Source organism: Perognathus longimembris, chromosome 10 (assembly GCF_023159225.1).
Source record: "Perognathus longimembris pacificus isolate PPM17 chromosome 10, ASM2315922v1, whole genome shotgun sequence".
NCBI lineage: Eukaryota > Metazoa > Chordata > Mammalia > Rodentia > Heteromyidae > Perognathus > Perognathus longimembris.
Genome location: NC_063170.1, coordinates 70064495 through 70085988, shown reverse-complemented (window position 1 = coordinate 70085988; position 21494 = coordinate 70064495). Strand labels below are relative to the sequence as shown.

The 21494-nt window shown below is 45.3% G+C and overlaps 1 protein-coding gene across 1 annotated transcript; it reads left to right on the top strand.

Moving 5' to 3' along the window:
* The first annotated feature begins 442 nt into the window (after nucleotides 1-442).
* Ccdc174 (coiled-coil domain containing 174) lies at nucleotides 443-18447 on the top strand. Its single transcript, XM_048356320.1, has 11 exons — nucleotides 443-524; nucleotides 847-951; nucleotides 1528-1628; nucleotides 6033-6091; nucleotides 8246-8420; nucleotides 10975-11070; nucleotides 12968-13110; nucleotides 13510-13604; nucleotides 14536-14668; nucleotides 16250-16414; nucleotides 17960-18447. Exons 1-11 carry the CDS (start codon nucleotides 483-485, stop codon nucleotides 18256-18258), a joined length of 1413 nt encoding a protein of 470 aa, XP_048212277.1. The 5' UTR covers nucleotides 443-482; the 3' UTR covers nucleotides 18259-18447.
* Nucleotides 18448-21494: the final 3047 nt, after the last annotated feature.

Below are 21494 nucleotides of genomic sequence, written 5' to 3'. Positions count from 1 at the left end.
CGGGGCGCTCAAGGCAACTGCAGATTGGGTTGATTAGGAGATTGGTGGCTAGGTGGAGGCAGGAGTCTCGCGGGGACTCTGCTGCCCTGGCTGGCCTCGAACCTCGATCCTCAGGCCCCAGGGCCTCGGAAGTCCACAGTTCTCTCCCACAAGATGCGCGTGCGCGTGAGGGAGGTCATGGCGCATGCGCACGTCACTTCGCCCGCCCCCTCACCCTCGCCAGGCGGCGCGCTCTTCCGGGGCCTCGGGAAGTCCTGCCCTTCTCAAGATGGCGTCGGCCGCCGCGCCCTCCCGCCCCCGCCCCGAGGTGACCTTCCCAAGATGGCGGCGCGCCACGGCACCGGCCGCCGACGCGCTCAAGATGGCGCCGGGGTCACCACCTCGCGTCGCGCTCGGCGTCGCTCGCGGGCACTTCCGGCTGCGCCTCGGCCGGGCTCGCGGGCCCCGGGCCTTCCCGGGCGGCGGCGGCGGCGGCGGCGGCCATGGACCGCAGGAAGAAGCCCCTGGACGTGACGGCCTCCTCGGTGAGTGCGGCCCGGCGCGGCCCTCGGCCCTGCGCCCGGGTCCTCGCTCCCCGGCGCGCTCGCCGGCCCCGCGGGCGCCAGCCCGGACCGGCAGGCCGGTGCAGCGAGCGCGCCGGGGAGCGGGAGCGGGCCCGGGCCCGGACCTGCGTGCCGCCCGGGCGGCCGCGCGCTGGGAACCGGCCCGGAGTGGGGGGAGCTGGAGGAACGAGACGGGGCTCGGCCCGGGCGCCTCGGCAGGCCGTGGGGAATTGTAGTCACACAGCCACCCAGTCGGCCACCCGACCCTTGAAATCGTTTTACTTACTTCCTGCTTTTATTCTAGTTGGTCGATCTCAAGGCTGAACTCTTTCGAAAACAAGAAGAATTCAAACAAGAAAAACTTCTGAAGGATTCTGGAGTTTTGGGAAAACCAAAGACAACTAATAAGGTAAAAAAAAAAAAGTCTCTGTTGATTCCAAACATGAAAGTTACTCCATACTTAGGTTTTTTTTCAAAGTATCAGCGGTGACTGTACACATAAATGGGATGGGGGAAATCTGCCTTATATTTGATTGGACGTTTGCATGAAATATGGCAGTTTAAACTAGAGATCAGTAAAGTGGTTTTCAAGCACATTATAGTACTTTACCATTTCTTTTGGGGAAAAAATGCTATTAATAAGTGGATTATTCACATTCCCATGGAATCTATTATATAGATTTTCTATTTCTATTTCCAGACCAAAAAAATATCAGGATCTTTTGAGTTGTAAATGGTTTTTGAGTTTTATAGGTAAGAGCACCCTTGTTTGTATGACTTTCTCTGTAGTATGTACATTTTTGTTAATATCTTGAACTGGAATGAAATTATTAGGTGGTAGAAGACAGTGGAGAAGCAACTGGATACAGTTACCGAGTTTGGGCTCTCTGCCCCAGCTTTTCATGTGCAGATCTTCTTTTTGAGACACAGACTTTTTTCTCCATAATGTGCTGGTTCCGTTTTGTCCTTTTGAATTTTTCTCCAGAAGCCAAGTATTTGGAACAAACAGAATCCAGGTGTTTCAAATCGAGCTGAGAAGGATGCTGAGCAGAAGATTGAGGAACAGAAGACTTTAGACAAAGCAAGGTACTCTTACGTTGAGGACGCCTGCACAAAGTGTTAGATTTCACTCTTTGATTTATAGATTTGATGCTCATCACCTTCTAAGCCAAATATTCTTATAAATAGACAGTTGGTTCTCAATACCTGAGGGGCATTGCTTAGATGCAGTACTTCATTCCTTTTTTCCTTCAGGTACTCAAACCTGAGGGTGCTCAGGTATTTGCATGTAATGTGTGCAGTCCTTCCTTATACTTCAAGCCCTCCGTGAACTACTTAACACTATGTAAATAGTTGTTACATTATAGCACTTCGGGAATAATAATAAAAAAAAACACAGTATATAGTATAAGCAAAAGCAATATTGCAGTCTTCTTTTTTTTGGTTCTGGAGCTTGAACTCCGGGTTTGGGCACTGTCCCTTTGAGCACAAAGAGTTGTTTGTGCTCAAGGCAAGCTCTCTACCACTTGAGCCACACTGCCACTTCCACTTTGAGTGGTTTACTGGAGATAAGAGACTTGTCTTACAGAGACTTTTCTGCCCAGGCTGGCTTCAAACTGCCATCCTCAGATCTCAGCCTCCTAGGTAGCTAAGATTACAGGCTTGAGCCTCCTGCTCCAGCCTATTACAGTCTTAAGACAGCATGCATCAGCAACAATATGACACGTTTCAGATTTTTTTTTGGATTCCTAGTTCACTAAATATGGAGTTATGCAGGGTCAGCTGGCCTCTTAAAAATAATATCTGCATGTTGTCTGGGCTTTTTTGTTTTGTTTTTGGTGGTGGTAGTACTGGGATTTGAATTCAAAGCCTTGTGCTTGCTAGGCAGGCACTCTACCACTTGAACCATATCCTCAGCCCTTTTTGCTTTTGTGGCATGATCTTCTGCACAAGTTGTATCTTTCATCTTAACAAAAGAAAACATTCTTGGTTTAAGGGTCCTGCTTTGAGTTTTTGTTAGAGACTCATGTTGTTAACAATATTTATGCTGGGTGCTGGTGGTTCTTAGACTAGGTGGTGGTATGATGCCTAGCATCATAGACACCAAACTTTCCCTCTCCCAAAGAAGGGAGCAAGGATCAATCTAGTACTCTTCACTTAAATTTGCCAATAGCATACTGTCACATTTACTTTTTTTCTTCCCTCCTTTTCTTTCCCCTTCTACCCTATGCACCCCATGGGGCACATGTGATACAGGGACACCAGAGTGTCAATGACATTTTATCTCGTGAGTTATTTTCAACATGTGTCTTGTAAGTACCAGTACATTAGCTCACATAGCCACAATACTGCTACCATACACAAGGAATGTAACACTGATAAAAGACAGAAATTTAACATCTGTGGTCCATAGTTCAGAGTATGCCAGTACATTTACGTGTCCTACATAGCTTTTTTTACATTCATTTTATATATCGCATTTAGTTATCAAGTCTCTTTAGCTCTTGTGATGGTTAATTGTGTGTGCCAGTACTAGAGCTTGACTTCAGGGTCTGGGCTCTGTCCCTTAGCTTTTCTGCTTGAGGCTGGCACTCTACCACTTGAGTCATGTTTCTGCTCCTGGCTTTTTTGGTGGTTAATTGTGTAAGAGTCTCATGGACTTTTCCTGTCTGGGGTGGCTTTGAACTGGGATCCTTCAATCTTAGCCTCTTGAATACAGATTTACAGATGGGAACCTTGGATACCTATCTTTTTTTTTCCTACCTTGTTTTTTCTTTTTTTGCCAGTCCTGGGGCTTGAACTCAGGGCCTGAGCACTGTCCCTGGTTTCTTTTTGCTCAAGGATAGCACTCTACCTCTTGAGCCATAGCACCACTTCTGCTTTGTCTGTATATGTGGTGCTGAGGAGTCAAACCCAAGGGCTTCATGTATGCAAGGCAAGCACTCTACCACTAGGCCATATTCCCAGCCCCTGGATACCTATCTTTGATAGTTAATCTTGGTTGTCTACTTGACTGGGCTGAGAAGTGTCTAAAAGATTCGTAAGCCCACCTGTGAGTTGTTTCCACAGGATGGATGATCAGATCATGTGGACTGGAACCTAGTGAATGGTAACAGTCTATGGATTTAAATTTTGAAGAGGCTGTTGAATAGACATTGGAGGTCATGGGACTGTGGGCCTGGGGGGAGGAAGCTGGTCACAACCAAGCGTATGGAATGTTTGGCCTGAAGGCCAGATAAGGCCCTCTCAATCATTGGTATAGGACTGGACATGTTTATGGGCTGCCTGGGGCCCGTCGGTGGGTATTGGTAATTCTTTGTATGACCCTCCAATTATGTTAGAAATACCCGAATGTCCCTTAGCGAAGAAAAGATTTCCCACTCTGCTTCATGGCTGCCATGAGTTAAACAGCCTGCCTCACTGTGCTCTTTCCACCATGGTGGACTGAAACCTCTGAAACTGAGCTGTTTTTAAATAAGTCCTGTATCCCCAAAGGGGTTTCTGTCCAGTATTTTGCCACCTTGATGCCAAGTCTGACTAACACAAGCCCTTTAATGTAGCATGTCTCTTGCCTTTTTGTTGTTTGTCATGATAACATTTTTGAAGTATTCAGATCAGTCGTTTCTTCAGCATTCACCCAGTTCTGTCACATTAGGGGCCACTGTCCCATCCAGAGGCCCTGGATACCTGTTTAAGCTGTGACAGCTACAGGCAAGTGTGGCTACTCATCAGGTCGGGCTGCTGGTTATGGATTTCCCACTGTGAAGGAGCCTTTCCCCAGTTGTAGCTAAAATTAAGCTGGGACTGGGAGTGTCCAGTACACCAGTTTCCATGTTAAAATTTGTCACCGTGGATAAGCCCTGCTGCTGATCAGTCATTACTATCAGTGACTTACAGTGAAAGTTCGCCTGATTCTGCCAGCCCATCTTTGTTATCCTCGTATTCTGTCTATTGGCTGGCGCTCTGTAGAGAAGAGACAGGATCCCACTTGAATCAGAGACTCCCACATTGCCCCTGCTGCCATGCTGGCCACCATGCTTTGGATATGCTGCATGATAACACTGCCTTGTGAACACTGGCAGCTACAGTTGCTCAGCATTTTGTATTTGAGTGTAAAAGGCAGACTGTTAGCCCATCTGGAGACGGGTGTGTGTGTGTGTGTGTGTGTGTGTGTGTGTGTGTGTGTGTGTGTGTGTCCTGGGGCATGAACTCAGCATCTGGGCACTGTCGTGTGTGTGTGTGTGTGTGTGTGTGTGTGTGTGTGTGTGTGTGTGTGTCCTGGGGCATGAACTCAGCATCTGGGCACTGTCGTGTGTGTGTGTGTGTGTGTGTGGTGTGTGTGTGTGTGTGTCCTGGGGCATGAACTCAGCATCTGGGCACTGTCGTGTGTGTGTGTGTGTGTGTGTGTGTGTGTGTGTGTGTGTGTGTGTGTGTGTGTGTGTGTGTGTGTGTGTGTGTGTGTGTGTGTGTGTGTGTGTGTGTCCTGGGGCATGAACTCAGCATCTGGGCACTGTCCCTGGACATTTTTGCTCAAGGCTAGTGTTCTACCCCATTGAACCACAGCTTTACATCTGGCTTTTTGGTGGTTCATTGTAGATAAGAGTCTCACAAACTTTTCCTGCCCCAGGCTGACTTTGAACTGCCACCCTCAGATCTCAGCCTCATGAGTAGCTAGGATTATAGGTGTGAGCCACTGGTGCTTGGCTTACAAGAGTCTTTTTCCTTATACTTAGTTGTGTTTCTTTATCCAGCAACTTTTTTTTTTCCATTTTTGTGTACGGGGGTATGATTTCAAGGCAGGCATTCTATTTCTTGAGCCACTCCCCAAGCCTCTTTTTTATTTAGATATTTTTTAGGGTAAGATTTCAAGTTTTTGCTTTTAAGGCTGATCTCTGACCACAGTGCATCCACCTAAGGTGCTTTGTGGCTGTGATTACAGCTGCACCACCATGTCCTACTTACTGGTTGAGATGGGATCTCAGTAACTTCTTGATCCAGCTGGCCATGCTCTGAATTTCCACCTCCTGAGTAGGTGTGATCACAGTTGTGAACCACCACACCCAGCTTCCTGCTGGAGTCTTAGCTGCCCAGGTTGATCTCAAACTGGGATCCTTCTCTTCTCTGCCTCCACAGTAGCTAGGATTGCAGACAAGAATTACTGTGCCCAGCTGTCCAGTAATTTGTGTGGTTTTGTGGCGCTTTGGTCTCACTGCGCATGGTCTGCAGGTGTTTGCCTCCAGGACTCAGAGTGTTACCAGAATTAATACAAGCAGAGGCTGCTTATTCTATTGCCAGCGTTGCTTATTAATGTGTCACAGCATTGTTCATGCTGTCTTTACAATAGATCATATCTGTAACAAGGACAGGGCCATCAGTGCAGGTTGCATCAGGCCTTGGGAGAGATTGCTGTGATTAGGCTGCGAGTGTGGCAGCCTCGCCAGAAGGGACAGTTCTAAGACTATTCCTAACACTTGTCTTTTTTTCTCCTAGGGAAAAATTAGAAGAAAAGGCCAAGTTATATGAAAAAATGACTAAAGGAAATTTTATAGGTAACTTCAACAATTCATTGATACTTCTTTATTTGTTGTGTATTGTGGATATTGGTATGTTTAAGTAGCTGTAAGAAAGGGCAGAAATTTTGCCCTCAGTGCTGCTCTGAGACAGGATGATCCACAGTAATTACTGATGCCCAGTGGGTACAGTGGGCAGGTGCCATGGTGGGGGGAGCCACAGAGCCCTTCACAGGTTTAAAAGATTGCAGTGGGCCATAGTTACGTTATAGCTGAACTTTAAGGTTAAGTTTACATCTGTGATTAAGGAAAAAAGGTGAGAGTTAGGGTATTATAGGGTTTTATATATAGCGAGAGTTATATAGGGTTGTATGCCATATGTATATACATACATATATATATACACTGTATATGGCATATGTATATATGGTATACATATATGTAAGTAGTCATGTAGGGTTTTATATAGGAGAAAAGGTGGGAGTTAGGGGTATATCATTATGCCCAGGTTTTCTTTTCTCCAGTTTTACCTCTATTTTCAGCTTTATTTCTGTGATGTGCTTTTCATTGCTTTAAAACAGTGGGGATAACATACATCTTGTTTTTCAACACTAATTCAGGTTGAAAAACAGAAGGGATTTTGAGGGGCAGGACACATTTCACTGCCTTTGAAAAAGCAGGGAGAACTATTGTGTAGTGAGGACATTGTCTGGATATATAATGTCTTTGATATGGTCTCCAGGGTTTTGGTGAGCTGGGGACAGGGCTCTGTGGAGGGAATGGCGTGAGAGCAGACTGCAGGCCAAGGACAGGGCCAGCACTCAGCAGGGCCATCTTCCCTAGCAGGGGCAGTGGCCCAGTGGTAGAGAGGGACGAAAGCTGGGCTTGGGCCAACCAGTGTCCCTTCCCACACAGACACTGAAGAGCTTTCCTGCAGAATCAGCTGGGTGATTGTCACCAGGTGGCCTCACGTGCGTGCTCCTGCACCTAGGCTCCAAGGAGCTCATCTCTTCCCTGAGATATTTATTACCATATTCACTTTAGTTTTGATTCAAGCCAGAGTCATTAAGAGAACTGTGGAAAGCCAGATCTGGTCTGGTCAAGGCTTTCAGCCCTACATCCTGATGGAAATACAGACCTGTGTGCTTGAGCCAGTGAGCTTCAGAGTCTCCTCTAAACGGGGTTACAGCACCTGCTGGTGACAGAAAATGTAGTAGCTGCTCAGAACATCTTTATTTTATTTATTTATTTTTTTGGCCAGTCCTGGGGCGTGGACTCAGGGTCTGAGCACTGTCCCTGGCTTCTTTTTGCTCAAGGCTAGCACTCTGCCGCTTGAGCCACAGCGCCACTTCTGGCCATTTTCTGTATATGTGGTGCTGGGGAATTGAACCCAGGGCCTCATGTATATGAGGCAAGCGCTCTTGCCACTAGGCCATATCCCCAGCCCTGCTCAGAACATCTTTGTCTGTGTCCTCAGAAAAATACTCAAGTTTATCTTAAATCCACCATAGCAAAACTTCTGTCTGTGAATGTGTGAGCTAGGTGAATATGTAAGCTAAAGTTGTGGATTGCTGTATCCCGGTCAGCGTGTGTCTTAGCTCCTCACACGATCATCAGCCCCAAGGGCAGGCATCCTGGAGATCTGCTGTGTGCCCTGCCGTCTTGCTTTAAAGCTTTGTCCATTGGCTTGGAAGGAGCTCAGATGACTACTTTTACCTGAGTCATGACCTGTGGAACACTTGCTGTGCCCATTACTGGGTTAATGAGGGGTGAAGGTACGGCCCAGTGCTTACAAAGGCTGTTGCACCTGCAGATCCACTGTCCCGATCTGTGGCAGGAGAAATGCAGTTCTGCTTCTCACATCATTAGCCACAAGTCACTGAAAAGGAGGTGTCTGGTTGTTCTAAAATGGTGTTCTGACACCATTTTGCTTGCTCAAATGTCTAATTAATGAGTCAGCAGGAAAACTCAGGCTATTAAAACCTCTTTTTGTGTGACCCATGTTTCCAATGCCTATTTACAGCTGTTAGGTGCCAGTGCCCTGTGTCTTTGCGGGGCATTCTGGGGTGGAAACATTGACTGGTGAACCGTGGGCGCCAGAGCTTCCAGGCAATGAGCGTGGTGACTGCTTGCCAATCCCAGGCATGCTTTTCTTTGATGTCAGTAATCTGAAAATTAATTTTTGTGTCCTAGATGAGGAAGTGGAAGATATGTACCTTGTGGATTTCACACAGAAGATCATAGACCGACGCAGAGAAATGGAGGCATTAGGCGTCAATAGAGAGTCCTCGAAGGGAATTGAGAGGGACGATGATGACGATCTTCCTGAAAGAGATATACCTCCTCCACAAGACCCCAGTGAGGAATGGTGGGTGAAAGTGGGTTAGAGCAACTTGTGTTCACTTTTTGAGAGGGATTGTGTTTGGTTGCCACCACAGTGATTCTCCTTTCCCCTCGATTGTCTGTCTTTTGAGACCCCCTCTTTAAGGTAGCTTGGATTAACGTATTACAGGTGTGTAAATAGGCACTCAGTGCACCTGCTGTGCACTTAGCACAGGGTTAGGCCAGGGGTGGTCATGATGACATCAGCACACCTGGCTCACTGGTGTTAAAGAGTCATTTAGGCCAAAGCTGGCTCCTTGTCACCAGGTTTGGTTCTGATGTTACGGAAGGTTGTTGGCATGGGAAGTGGTGCTGTTTCCATCAGAAAGAAGCTGGCTGGAGAAAGCCCTGTCCAGCGTGCTGTTTTCTGCTAGTGAGATGTGCATGCCACCTTCTGCCTATGTGACCTCAACCAAATTCCTGACTTCACTGAGACCCAGGGTCTTATCAGTGAAATAGAGATCAGAGTGTCTATTCTATGCTTCCATGATCATTTAGCTTTAAGAGATAGTCTAGGGTACCCAAGAAACTACTCTTTGGAGTCTAAGCAGATGCTCTGTAAAGCTTCATTTTTGAAATCTTCCTAGATTATCTGTGTATGTGAAGAATGGCCATATCCTTACTGGCTTATGAATCATGTCAGTAGAAATGAGAAGGCTCCACTGTATTTTCTTCTCCCTAGACACTCAGCAGCATGTCACATTGCTTAGAGATGTATTCATCTTGACCAGTTCCTATGAAGGGCCCTGCCACCTGCCCTGCTGTCAAGCTCCAATGTCCTTATTATGGGGCATTTCTTAGAAATTGCTTAGGACTGTTAGTGGCATATGTCATCATTTTATCAGGCTATGATCCTATGGACCATTGTTTATTGGTAGCCAAGAACCTATGTTCAAATACTACTGAAGGTCTGTGGTAGTCCAGAAATAGCGTTCTCATTAAAATAAAACAGGTAGCTTTCTACCTACCTTCTACAAAAGCTTCTGTCTGTCAGAGACCATTGGCCCACTGTCTGGCTCTGCTGTAGGAGCAAAGAGGAGAACATGGAGCCTCTACCATCAGTGTCTTCATGATCGAGGGCTCGCTCAGCTGAGCTTGAGTGGTCTTACTTCAGAAAAATCCTGAATAAGGACTTCTTGCATATTTCCCACCTTCCCCAAGCGTTGGGGCGGAGGGGAGCGCAGTCTGCCTGGATCGCCCCGGAAGTTCCAGGGTTGCCAGGCAGTGGGGCTGTGCTGACTGCTGTCTTCCTTCTCTGCTGACGGGCTCTGTTTTGGAGGCCCGCTGAAGAACAGAATACTTTGTGATTGCTTTTCAGAAAAGAAATCACATCTCCTTTGAAAGATCTTTTTCTTTTATTTTTTGCTTATTAATGTCTGTATGATTACAAGCCATTTGCCAGTGATTTGAGGAGTCTGGGGAACAATGGAAGTGTCACATGCTACCCTATATAAAATAAGACACACTACAAGTAATGTTTTAAAATTAAATGCTAGAATGATAACTGTTTATAAAATCCTTGTAGTAGTTACATTCCAGGTGGTGGGAAAATCTTCCTGCAAAAATACTGTAAATTACACAGACCATCTGGCCTGCTGGTTTCCTCCCATTCACTTAAAAAAAAAAAAAAGTAGAAGAATCCGCTTTTAGCTGTTGGAGATTTTATGTCTGTGACAATCAGCTATAAGACTGTAGTAGCTGATTTCTGAGTTTTTAGATCATGGGTTAACAAATCAGCATTATTTAAGATGGACCTTGTATTGGCTCACTAGCTAGTACGAATTGGTTCCTGTGGTGTTTGCAGCCTCCTGCTAAAGGCTTTGTGAGATTTCCTTGCATTGTATCATATTGCAAACAAATTGTTTTCTGTGAAAACCCACTGATCTTTGCTATTGGTAGAAAGTCACAGAGTTTCATATGCTGTGCTGTCTGCTGCCTGCCTTGTCGCTGCTGTGTATTTAAGGCAAAGATGAAATCGCTTCCTACTAGTAAAAATGAGTCTGAAAAATACCATCTCTTTCAGTTAGGAAATTTGTAACTCAATGGGAAATACTCCACCAATTAGAAGAAATCAGGACAGAATTAGAAAGTGAGTCTTTGTAAAAGCATATTCTTTGTTTTTTGCCAGTCTTGGGGCTTGAACTCAGGGCCTGGGCACTGCCCTTGAGCTTCTTTTATTTTTTTTCCTCAAGGCTAGCACTCTACCACATTGAGCTGCAGTGCCACTTCTGGCTTTTTCTGTTTATGTGGTACTGAGGAATCAACCCCAGGGCTTCATGCATGCTAGGCAAGCATTCTACCACATTTCCAGCCCAGCATGTTCTTAATGGTAGCAATCTCTTAGGTTCAAGGTTCTTGGTAATGAAGTTGTATTATATTCCTTCCTTTTTTTCCATTAAAATTTTATGTATTTGTTGAGCAACAAATAATTGTCAAGATTGAATTCTCTGAGCCAAATTTAAAATTGCATCTAGCTGCCTGACTGAGAGACCTGCACAAGTGTACCCGACTTTGTCCCTAGCATCTCGCTTTCCTTTCAGGGTAGACTATGTGGACTCTTTGGGGCGTTCTCGACGCTGCATGAGGAAGGACCTGCCAGACCTGCTGGAGATGGACAAAAACCTTCAGGGGAGACTGTAAGTTTTGAGGTACACCTCTGCCCAGGTGGTACTGTTTAGTAATTGCCAGTTATCTTTATTGCTCCACAAAGACTTTTTTCTGATTTCTGATGTTTGAAAGTATTTACTGAAGCACTTTTCAGTAGGTAGCATGTCTGTGTACACATAATCCATACTCAGGAAACAACCTCCATAGATTATCATCTTTTACTAGGGTTTGTACTTGCTTGGCTTGGCTTATGTTGCTGGTGCTTTACCACTTCAGTTATGCGTCTAGCCTAGTTTTACTTATTGCTGTTTCTTGTGTATGTGTGTGTGAGAGGGAGGGGGGGGAGAGAGGGAGGGAGGGAGAAGAGGAGGCTAGGATGAGATGACTTCCTAAAATATTTGAGGAATATCTGTAAGATACATATTTTTTTTAATCACAAGTAACTATTGTGTGAGAATTGTTGGAAGACACTCCATTTTGTCAGAGCACTCCAGGCCTGGGCCCAGGCCTTCTGCCAGGACAAGAAGTGGTCTCTAGGCACAGGGTTAGGGCGTTGCCATTGTCCTGGGTGGGAGGGAGGCCATCCAAAGGCGGCGAGGAGGGGCTGGGAATGTGGTCTAGTGGCAGAGTGCTAGCCTTGAGCAAAAAGAAGCCAGGGACAGTGCTCAGGCCCTGAGTTCAGAGCCCCCGGACTGGCGAAAGAGAGAGAGAAGAAAAAAAAAAGCCAAGGAGTTCTACCTCCTTCCTGTGCTGCCTCTTTTCTCTCACCCCCAGGACCAGGATGAGAAGGAAAGTTATGTGTCTTTTTTTTTTTTTTTTTTTTGGCCAGTCCTGGGCCTTGGACTCAGGGCCTGAGCACTGTCCCTGGCCTCTTTTTGCTCAAGGCTAGTACTCTGCCACTTGAGCCACGGTGCCCCTTCTGGCCGTTTTCTATATATGTGGTGCTGGGGAACCAAACCCAGGGCTTCATGTATATGAGGCAAGCACTCTGCCACTAGGCCATATTCCTAGCCCAGTTATGTGTCTTTTTTTTTTTTTTTTTTTTTTTGCCAGTCCTGGGGCTTGGACTCTGGGCCTGAGCACTGTCCCTGGCTTCTTTTTGCTCAAGGCTAACACTCTGCCACTTGAGCCACAGCGCCACTTCTGGCCATTTTCTGTGTATGTGGTGCTGGGGAATTGAACCCAGGGCCTCATGTATAAGAGGCAAGCACTCTTGCCACTAGGCCATATGTGTCTTTTTAACCAAAAAGTTTTTGTTTGTCATTTTTTGAGATAGGGTCTTGCTATGTCCCAGGCTTGCCTTGAACTCACAGTCTCCTGCCTCTTAACTCCCAAGTGCTAGAATTACTGGTATTACTACACCCCGTGACTTTTATTTGTCTCGAATGCTGAGGCAAGACACCAATGTGCTTGTGTCACAAATCTGGCTCTTGATTTAAAAGGAAAATACTTTTGTCAATTTTCTAGCAGTATTGTGGATCAGAAAGCTTGGCTAGGTGACTGTGTCTTTATCAAATAATGTTTCTTAGAGTTGGGGGTTGTGGTGTCCCTGTGATCTCAGCTACCTGGGAAGGGGAGATCAGGAGAATTGTGATCACAGCCAGCCCAGGCAAAACGTCAGTAAAACCATCTCAACAAATATGCCAGGCATAAAATAGTTTGTGTCTGTCATCCAGCTGTGCAGGGCTCCTATTTGTTTAATAGGATTGCTGTTCAGGCTGACAGATATATGAGACCCTACCAGAAAAATGAGTAAAACCAAAAGGGCAGTGTGTGTGGCTCTGGTGACAGAGCACCTGCCTGGCAGGCTCACGGCCCGGGCTCCAGCTCCAGGACCACTCCTGAAAGGCATTTGACTGGATGGACTGAGGCAATGTCATGTCGCAGTCTTTGTCTGAAGAGTATTTTGCTCTCTTCCTCTACTAGTTTTGTTAGTCCTGCTAATGAGAAAACCTTATTATCTGAAGACATGAGGAAAGAACTTCAGCGCCAGCAGTGGGAGGAAGAAGAAAGGGAGGCCCTGAAGAGGCCAGTGGGGCCTGTCCATTATGAAGACATCCGAGAAAATGGTACTCTTGTTTTCCTAGTGCTTTCTAAAGTTATTGCGGTTACCTGGAATGAAAGAAGTATTCAGAAAGCAGAGTTCTGACACAGAAATCAAGATTGTGCTTTGGAAGTTCAAATAATCCCTCTATTCACGTTATAGGCAAAAAAGATTGGAAATTGGGATATCTTCCATTACCTGGGCGTTCATTTCCAGACAGAAGTGGAAACGGCCATAGCTAATATTTATGCATCTTTGTTATGTTTATCACATGGCAAACACAATGAAAACTAGTCCTAACTTCTTTTTCTTTTTAATGTGTGTAAATATCACTACATTAACTTTAGGTGTGTTAGGAAATTTGGCTTGAGTGTTTTTACTGAAAGAGGCCTCTAATCTTCTGAATAATTCTGACTTATTTCAGAGGCCCGACAGCTTGGTGTTGGATATTTTGCCTTTGCCCAGGACAAAGAGTTGCGAAACAAGCAGATGAAAACTTTAGAGATGCTACGGGAACAGGTACAAATTAATTCAAAGTCAAGGTTAAGTTTTGTGCTGGACCTATTGTGTAGAAAATGCAACAAATAAAAATAGGAATTCAGATTTCATACTGGTTTTGTGCTTTCAGACTTCAGAATTAGAACTGTTTGAAGCTACTCAGGAGAATGGAGATTAGGAGGGCTGTAGTCCAAGGCCAGCCTAGGCAATAAAGTTAACAGGACCCCCTCTCAACAAACAAGCTGGGCGTGGCGGTGCCGCAGGCCTCCTGGCTATGCGGGAGCACAGGTAGGACCATGATGACACGCTGGCCCAGGCAAAAACTGCAGAAAGGGGCCAGGAATGTGGCTTGGGCTCGCAATAGGGCTCAGTGGTAGAGTGCTCACCTTGCATGCATGGAGCCCTGGGCTCGATTCCTCAAAACCACATACACAGAAGAAGCTGGAAGTGGCGCTGTGGCTCAGGTGGCAGAGCGCTAGCCTTGAGTGAAAAGAAGGTGGGGACAGTGTTCAGGCCCAGAGTCCAAGCCTCAGGACTGGCAAAAAAAAATTGCAAAATCTACTGGGAGAGAATGGAGGAAGGAGTTAGTAACATTGTCCAAAAAGAAATGTACTCATTACCTGGCTTATGAAATGGCAACCCATCTGTACTACGGGGATGATTTGAGTACGAAAATAGAAAGTTTTTTAAAGGATTAAGGAATAGAAGACAATGGATGTTTTCCTTGAATGTGAAGGTTTCTAAAATGTGAGCTTGTATTAAACTTTATAAGACATGAGATGGCTTGTGTAATAAGTAGTGTTTCATAAAACTTCATTTTCAGGGTCTCAAGGATAGCTTCTTAGAGATACTGTGAAAATCTATCTTTTTAGAAGAAAATGATTTCATTCTTTTAAACAGAAATACTGTGCACTTGGCTTCAAATAATTTTGTAACTTTCTTTCCTATTAAGACAACAGATCAAAGAACAAAACGAGAAAACATAAAGGAAAAAAGAAAGGCTATGTTAGAAGCAAGACTTTCTAAGCTTCGACAAAAAAAGATGAAGAACAGCAATGAGGGTGGTACAGGAGAGGAGAACGGAGGTGAGTTGTGTCTATTTGCTGCATTTCACAAGGGAGTGTGCTAGTTCCACTGATGCTCACTAATGAAATTGGCAGTGTGGGAATCATCGTTTAGTTTTATCTCTAGGCAGGCAGTGAACTTTTGAGCCACTGCTAGAAGCAATATTTACAACAAAAGTGGTGCAGAATGAGACACTAGTCCTCTAGGCAGTAGACAGGGACATCGGTGAACTATATATGGAGAATGTCATTTTCGTAAGCAAAACTTAGGCATTTAAAACCTAGATAATGACTTAGACAAAAGCATCTAAGATAACGTTGTCTTGTACATATTGAAGTGTACATAAAAACAAAAATATTGCGTACGTTTGAGAGTGCCTTGTAATGTTTTGATATGCGTATACATTGTGTATTCTTTGTCAGGGTGAATAGATCTGTTTCCCCAAACATTCACCCTGTCATTATGGCAAAAACCATTGAAAATCTTTTCTTTTGGTTTTTACATTTTCAGTTTATTTGGTATAATATACTCTCTTTAAAAAATATGTTCGCAAAGGTGGGAAATAATCTAGGGAAATGAGTTTAGGTAGCTTTCCAAAGAATTGTGTTCCAGAATGGAATTGGGAGCTTGGAGCACTCGCCCCTGGGGAAGATGGGAGCACCGCAGACACGTCAGCTTTCTCCTCCTGTGTGCTGGCTAGACTCTGAGCCGGGCAAAAGACACCCTTCCAGAAGGCCTCCGTGAACACAGAAGGCTGTTTGCTTGTTTTGGCACTTGAGAGTGGGGATGGTCAGGGCAGCTTAGTAGCTCTGCCCTGGAGCTCAGCACATCCTAGGCTTCCTCCCATCTCCCTGTTCCTGCCGCTCCCCATGGCTGCTCCCCACGGCAGGGTCAGAACGAGGCTATGCTTATACCAGGGAAACTGGGAAATGACCTCTCCACTGAGGTGACCACATACCCAACGGAACCTAGGACTGTTTTATTACTAACAAGAAAAAGATGGGACCATTTTATAATCTCTGAACAAAACTTTTGTTTTTGAAAAGGTTTAGGAACTGGAAAATGATCTATTGAATTTCATTCAGTGGTATCTGCAGTTTTTATTCTGTCTCTGAGATAGGCCAGGAGATAGGAAGTGCCATTACACTGGGAGGTCATTGTTGTTGTTGTCTGTTTTCTTTAAAATTTAGAAACATGGCCAAAATTGAATATCATATTGTAGGTTACAGCTCCATAGCACCCTGACTCTACTTGGTTTGCCTGGGATTCTGCTTTAGTTGGCTAATTTGGGGGTTTCCAGTCCTCTGATAGTTGGCTTGGGAAAACCTGGGGCATAATGAAGCAGAGTCTTTGAAATCCCTGAGCCTGGGTTTGGAATCCTGTCTTAACATTGTCTGAGCTGAATCTTCCTAGTGTTAAAGTGGGAATAAAATGGAATACTGAGTTTATTAATTCACTATAAGAGTTGTAAAGTGCTTTAATTGCCCACGGCCTGGGGTGTGACAGGTGCTCTATAAATACTAGCTGTTGCTTTTACTCTCAGGATTAGCATGGTCATTTAGAAAGTAATGCAGTGAGGTCTTGTTCCCTATGTGAAACAGATGGAGATGTTATTGGGCCTTTGCCATCGGAAGCAAAGGCAGCGCCAGCTCCAGCTCCAGCTCCAGCTCCCACTGCCCAGAGCAGCAAGGTAGAAGTCATCATCCAGGAGAGGAAGGATACCAGGCCTGGAGTTCCTCACATCAGGGAATGGGACCGAGGAAAAGGTAAGGGAGAGGTATCAGGTGTGAAACCTTTTCCAGCCAACAACAGGGTGCATTGTTGTTTGTTCATGGTCCTGGGTCCTGGGTCCCAGGCTCTCACATACTGGGCAGGCCCTCTGCTGAGCCACACCCCAGCCCATTGGTAAGTAATGGTGGTTAATCCTCAGAGGATTGAGGCCTAAAGAAACCTCAAAATCCCTGAACTTGTTGCTTTTCCGCACATCAGGAGACCTGGAAAATGTAATTATAAGAGAGCAGAGTCTGCAAAGGCATCATTTCAAAAGCATGGGGCTCTTTTTTTTTTTTTTTTTTTTTACCATTTTTATTTTGCTTTATGTTTTTTGAAGCACAAAGGGGATAAGTTTTTGCTGTTTTTGTGTGGCTTTGTACTCTAGAATTCCTGCTTAGTTTAGATTTGTACGCATTTCTTCTCTGTCTCAATGAAAGATAAAAAAACTCAACAAAAGATGAAATTTTTCTGTTTTCTTATGGTATATATACCATATCTTGTCAAGCAAATGATTTGACTATTCCATTTCTCTCTTAAAGTGAATTTTAGAACCTTTTTTAGGCCGTCTCCAGAACTGCAAACCTTCTCACAGAGTCTTCCTCTAATCTTTCCACATCTTAAAGTCTCCCTTTTCTTAGCCTTGTTTCTGATTGTGTGTGTGTGTGTGTGTGTACACACACAAATGTGCCAGTACGAGGGATTGAACTTGGCCTAGAACTCTCACTTGAGTATCTCATTCTCAGTGTTCTACCACTTGAGTCATCTCTTCAACCTGGTATCTTGCTGATTAATTAGAGGTAGAGTTACTCAGAATTTCCTGACTTCAAACCTTGATCCTTCAGGCCTCGGCCTCCTGAGTAGCTAGGACTACAGGCGTGAGCCACGAGTGCCTGGCTTCTAATACCTTTTGTAGATATCAGTAACATACTTTGTAACAAAGGTTTTTCATTGGCTATTCTTGTTTTCCTAAATTCAATATGACTTTTTTTTTTTTGCAGGTCCTAGGGCTTGAACTCAGGTCCTAGGTGCTATCTTTGAATTTTTGTGCTTAAGACTAGTCCCATAGGCTGGGAATATGGCCTAGTGGCAAGAGTGCTTGCCTCATATACATGAAGCCCTGGGTTCAATTCCCCAGCACTACATATATAGAAAAGACCACAGGTGGCGTTGTGGCTCAAGTGGTAGAGTGCTAGCCTTGAGCAAAAAGAAGCCAGGGACAGTGCCCAGGCCCCGAGTCCAAGCCCTAGGCATTGGCTAAAAAAAAAGACTAGTCCTGTACCACTTGAGCCCACAGCTCCACTTCCAGCTTTTTGGTGGTTATTGGAGATAAGTCTTAGTGACTTTTTTGCCCAGGCTGGCTTTGAACCGTGACCCTCAGATCCCAGCCTCCTGAGTAGCTAGGATTACAGGCAAGAACCACTGGCATCTGGCTCAATATGGCTTTTCGGAAATATATGAATAAGCTAGTTGGCAAATAATGACAATAAATTTAACTCGTGATGAATTAAGCAATTCTAATGGAATTCTTTCTTCACTAGAGTTTTCCTTTGGTTACTGGTCGAAGAGACAGTCAGATCTCCGGGCTGAGCGCGATCCTGAGTTTGCACCGCCATCAGATTACTTTGTGGGCCAAAAGAGAACTTCTTCTTTGAGTAGCCAGATGTGGAACAGATCTGGACCTGCACCGAGTGACCCAGAGCAGCCCTGTGGCCCAGGCCCGGAGCCCCGCACCGCACCTCCGTCATCCCCTCCTGCTCCCGAAGCCCCACCGCAAGCCCCCACAGTCACTTTCGAAACGCTGGACGATATGATATCCTACTATAAACAAGTGACATGATCTCCAACAGCATGTTGACTTAGGTTTGTACGTTCAGTGGTGACTCCCTCTCCCAGAGGAGGAGAAATGACTTTGGGGACTGAAATGTGCCTGTGTCCCCTTTCCCTTCCCCTAGAAGGCACAGGCAGGCTCCAGGCTGGATTTATCAGTACGGGAGAAAATAAATAGGAGTATGGGAAGGTTTCATTACCTGCCTGTTCATTTATTACTAATTGGGGTAGAGAGGACCTACCCACTCTGCTTCATGCAGGTGCAGTCCAGGCATTTGTAATGTTTTTTTTGGTCCGTTGTGAGTCTTGTCCTCAGCCTCCTGAGTAGCTAGGATGACAGGCGTGAGCCACCAGCACCAGCTTAGGCGCTCTGTTTCATACCTACTCCCATGACTTTGATTTATGGATTCCATTTCAGTTCATTGCAAACACTAGCATACTAGGTATCTTTATTCAAAGATGAGCTTCCAGATCAGATGGAGCATAGATCAGAAGAAGCTCTTAACTCTCCAGGAAGGCAAAGGAGGGGCATCATATGGGAGGCAACATAATCCATATCCCCCAAAGACACTGGAGCTGGTGGAATGTTTGAAACACTAAGGCCAGGAGAGCACCTTCATAATCCAGGAAGGGTCGTCCACATCCCTGTGTATTGTGGTCATCTGATAAAATGTCTGGAGTCTGCTGAAACTGCCCAGAGACTCAGTGCTTCTTGATTGTAACAGATAGAGCTTTTTAGCTTGTCCTGTTCTCCTGCCCCAATTCCGCTGACACTCTAAACTGCCCTAGGCCTTCCTTTACTCTCTGGAGCCTGATTGGAGTGGAGCAGATAGGTCCCTGTCCTCACTGTGAAGAGGTGTCCAGGCAGGCAGGGTTCCAAAGAATGGCACTGGACTAGAGACACCCCACCCCCACCCCTGTTGTCCAGAGGGACCCCTGACAAGTAGCTGGGAGTTGTTCCCCAGGCCTGTGGGACTTCTTGGGGCAGGTGGTAAACTCAGCTCAGGTCTTCGAAGCTTCCTGAAGGAGGATGTGGGAAGGAGCTAGGTGAAGGGAGGGGTCTGGTCTCTGAGGGTCTCTGGGATGGATGACCTGTCTCCGCTCCTCCAGTACTGTGGTGGTGGATGGGAGTGCCTTCGTTCTTACTACGGATGGTATACTGTGACTGGCCACCTAAAAGCCACTTTTACCTAACCTCTGCAGAAGTCATGATGCTTCAGGGTGTTCATAGTCTTCTTGCCTCGAGTGTAGCAGATTTAGACAAAAATTGTCTTGCACACCTACTTCGGAATCTATAGCATTGGCAAGGTTGCTACCTATTGTCATTCTGTCAGCCTAATCTAGCAAATACCTCTTAGTAAAAGTTTAAACCCACTGATGGAATTGCCTTCTTTGCAGAAATTGAAGCTGATCCTAAATATGGAAATGCAAGGGATTCAGAATAGCCAAAACAATCTTGTTGAAAGAACAAAGTAGGGCTGGGAAGTAGCTCAGTGGCAAAGCACTTGCCTAGCAAGTGCAACGTCCTGGGTTCGATCCCCAGTACCAAAAAAGAAAAGACAAAAAAAATACAGTTAAAAAAGAAACTTAAGGGGCTGGGAATATGGCCTAGTGGCAAGAGTGCTTGCCTCTTACACATGAAGCTCTCAATTCAATTCCCCAGCACCACATATATGGAAAACGGCCAGAAGGGGCGCTGTGGCTCAAGTGGCAGAGTGCTAGCTTTGAGCAGGAAGAAGCCAGGGATGGTGCTCAGGCCCTGAGTCCAAGGCCCAGGACTGGCCAAAAAAAAGAAAAAGAAACTTAACCAAAAAAAAAAAAGAAGAACAAAGTAGTAGACGACTGGATCAGGAAAATGTGGTACATATATACAATGGAATTCTATGTCTCTGTCAGAAAGAATGACATTGCCCCATTCATAAGGAAATGGGAGGACTTGGAAAAAATTATGCTAAGTGAAGTGATCCAGACCCAAACCCAAAGAAACATGGACTCTATGGTTTCCCTCATAGGGATTAATTGGTACATGTTTAGCCTAGTCATAGCAGAAGATCACAATAGCCCAGTAGCAATGCCCGTATGAACATATAAGATGATGCTAAGTGAAATGAACTCCACATTATGGAAACAAGTGTTCTATCATAGTTGTAATTATTTTCAACATGCCATGTGAAACAGTACCTTTTTTTTGTTTCTCGTACTCCCTTCCTGTGGTTTTACCCTGGCTATCACTGTATCTCATCTTAGTGTCCTGGATACTATATACATGTGTATTGGAACTAGGTAAGGGAAAGGGAATATCAAAATCGAGAGACAAAGGATAAAAAGAGAAACAATTCCAAAAGCAGTACTTATGAAATCATTTGGTGTAAACCAACTGAACGACTCACGGAGGGGAGAGGGAAAGGGGGATGGGGAGGCAGGGGGAAAGTGAGGGAGGAGGTAACAAGTCGAACAAGAAATGTACTCACGGCCTTACATATGAAACTTTGACAATAAAGGAAAAAAAGATTTTAAAAATTTTTTTTAATAAATAAAAGAACAAAGTTAGAGGACTCCCCCTTCCTAATTTCAAGACCTGTTGCAAAGCTATATTATCTGTGCCCTGGCATAAGCACAGATTGATAGGTCAGTGCAATAGAAGTAAACTCACGCATCCGTGGTTGGCTGACGCGTACCAAGACCATCCGATGGGGAACTAATCGTCCCTTCAGCAAGTGGGGCCAGGACAACTGGATAGCAATAGCGCATGCGAAAGACCAACTTAAATGGACTAAAGACTAACAAGTTGAAAAGCTTATAGGACAAAGGAAGAAAAGACAAACCTAAAAAATTACTATAGGATAGGATCTTAGGAAGAAAGGGAAAAGAAGACGAAACAGAAAACAAGGAGCAGACCATGAGAAAGATGTAGTGACTATTTGTGAGGCCGAGCACGTGAGGACTCGGGAGGTTGCTGGTGGGGTAGAAAGGAGACGGAAGCTCAGCCAGGCAGGAGGAACCTGCTCCTGGGGGTCCCCCAACTGGCAATTTGTCCTGACCTAGAGCACCCGGTGTGAACAGAATCCGTTGCGCATGTTGGCTGTCACTAATTAAATCATTGTTTCCCTGGGGTTTGGAAGACTGCACAAGCCTATTTCTAGTACCTTCCTTGTGGCATACATTTCAGTTTTTGTGAACCTGGCTATATCCTATTCTGTTTTAGACCCCAAGTTCAAGTACGAATCCCCTTTAAGTCCCAGCTTG

Coding starts and splice junctions, on each gene's coding strand:
- Ccdc174 (XM_048356320.1), top strand. CDS start 483: ATGGACCGCAGGAAGAAGCCCCTGGACGTGACGGCCTCCTCG. Junction 6,092..8,245: donor GACTAAAGGAAATTTTATAG/GTAACTTCAACA, acceptor TTTGTGTCCTAG/ATGAGGAAGTGGAAGATATG. Junction 11,071..12,967: donor AAAAACCTTCAGGGGAGACT/GTAAGTTTTGAG, acceptor TTCCTCTACTAG/TTTTGTTAGTCCTGCTAATG.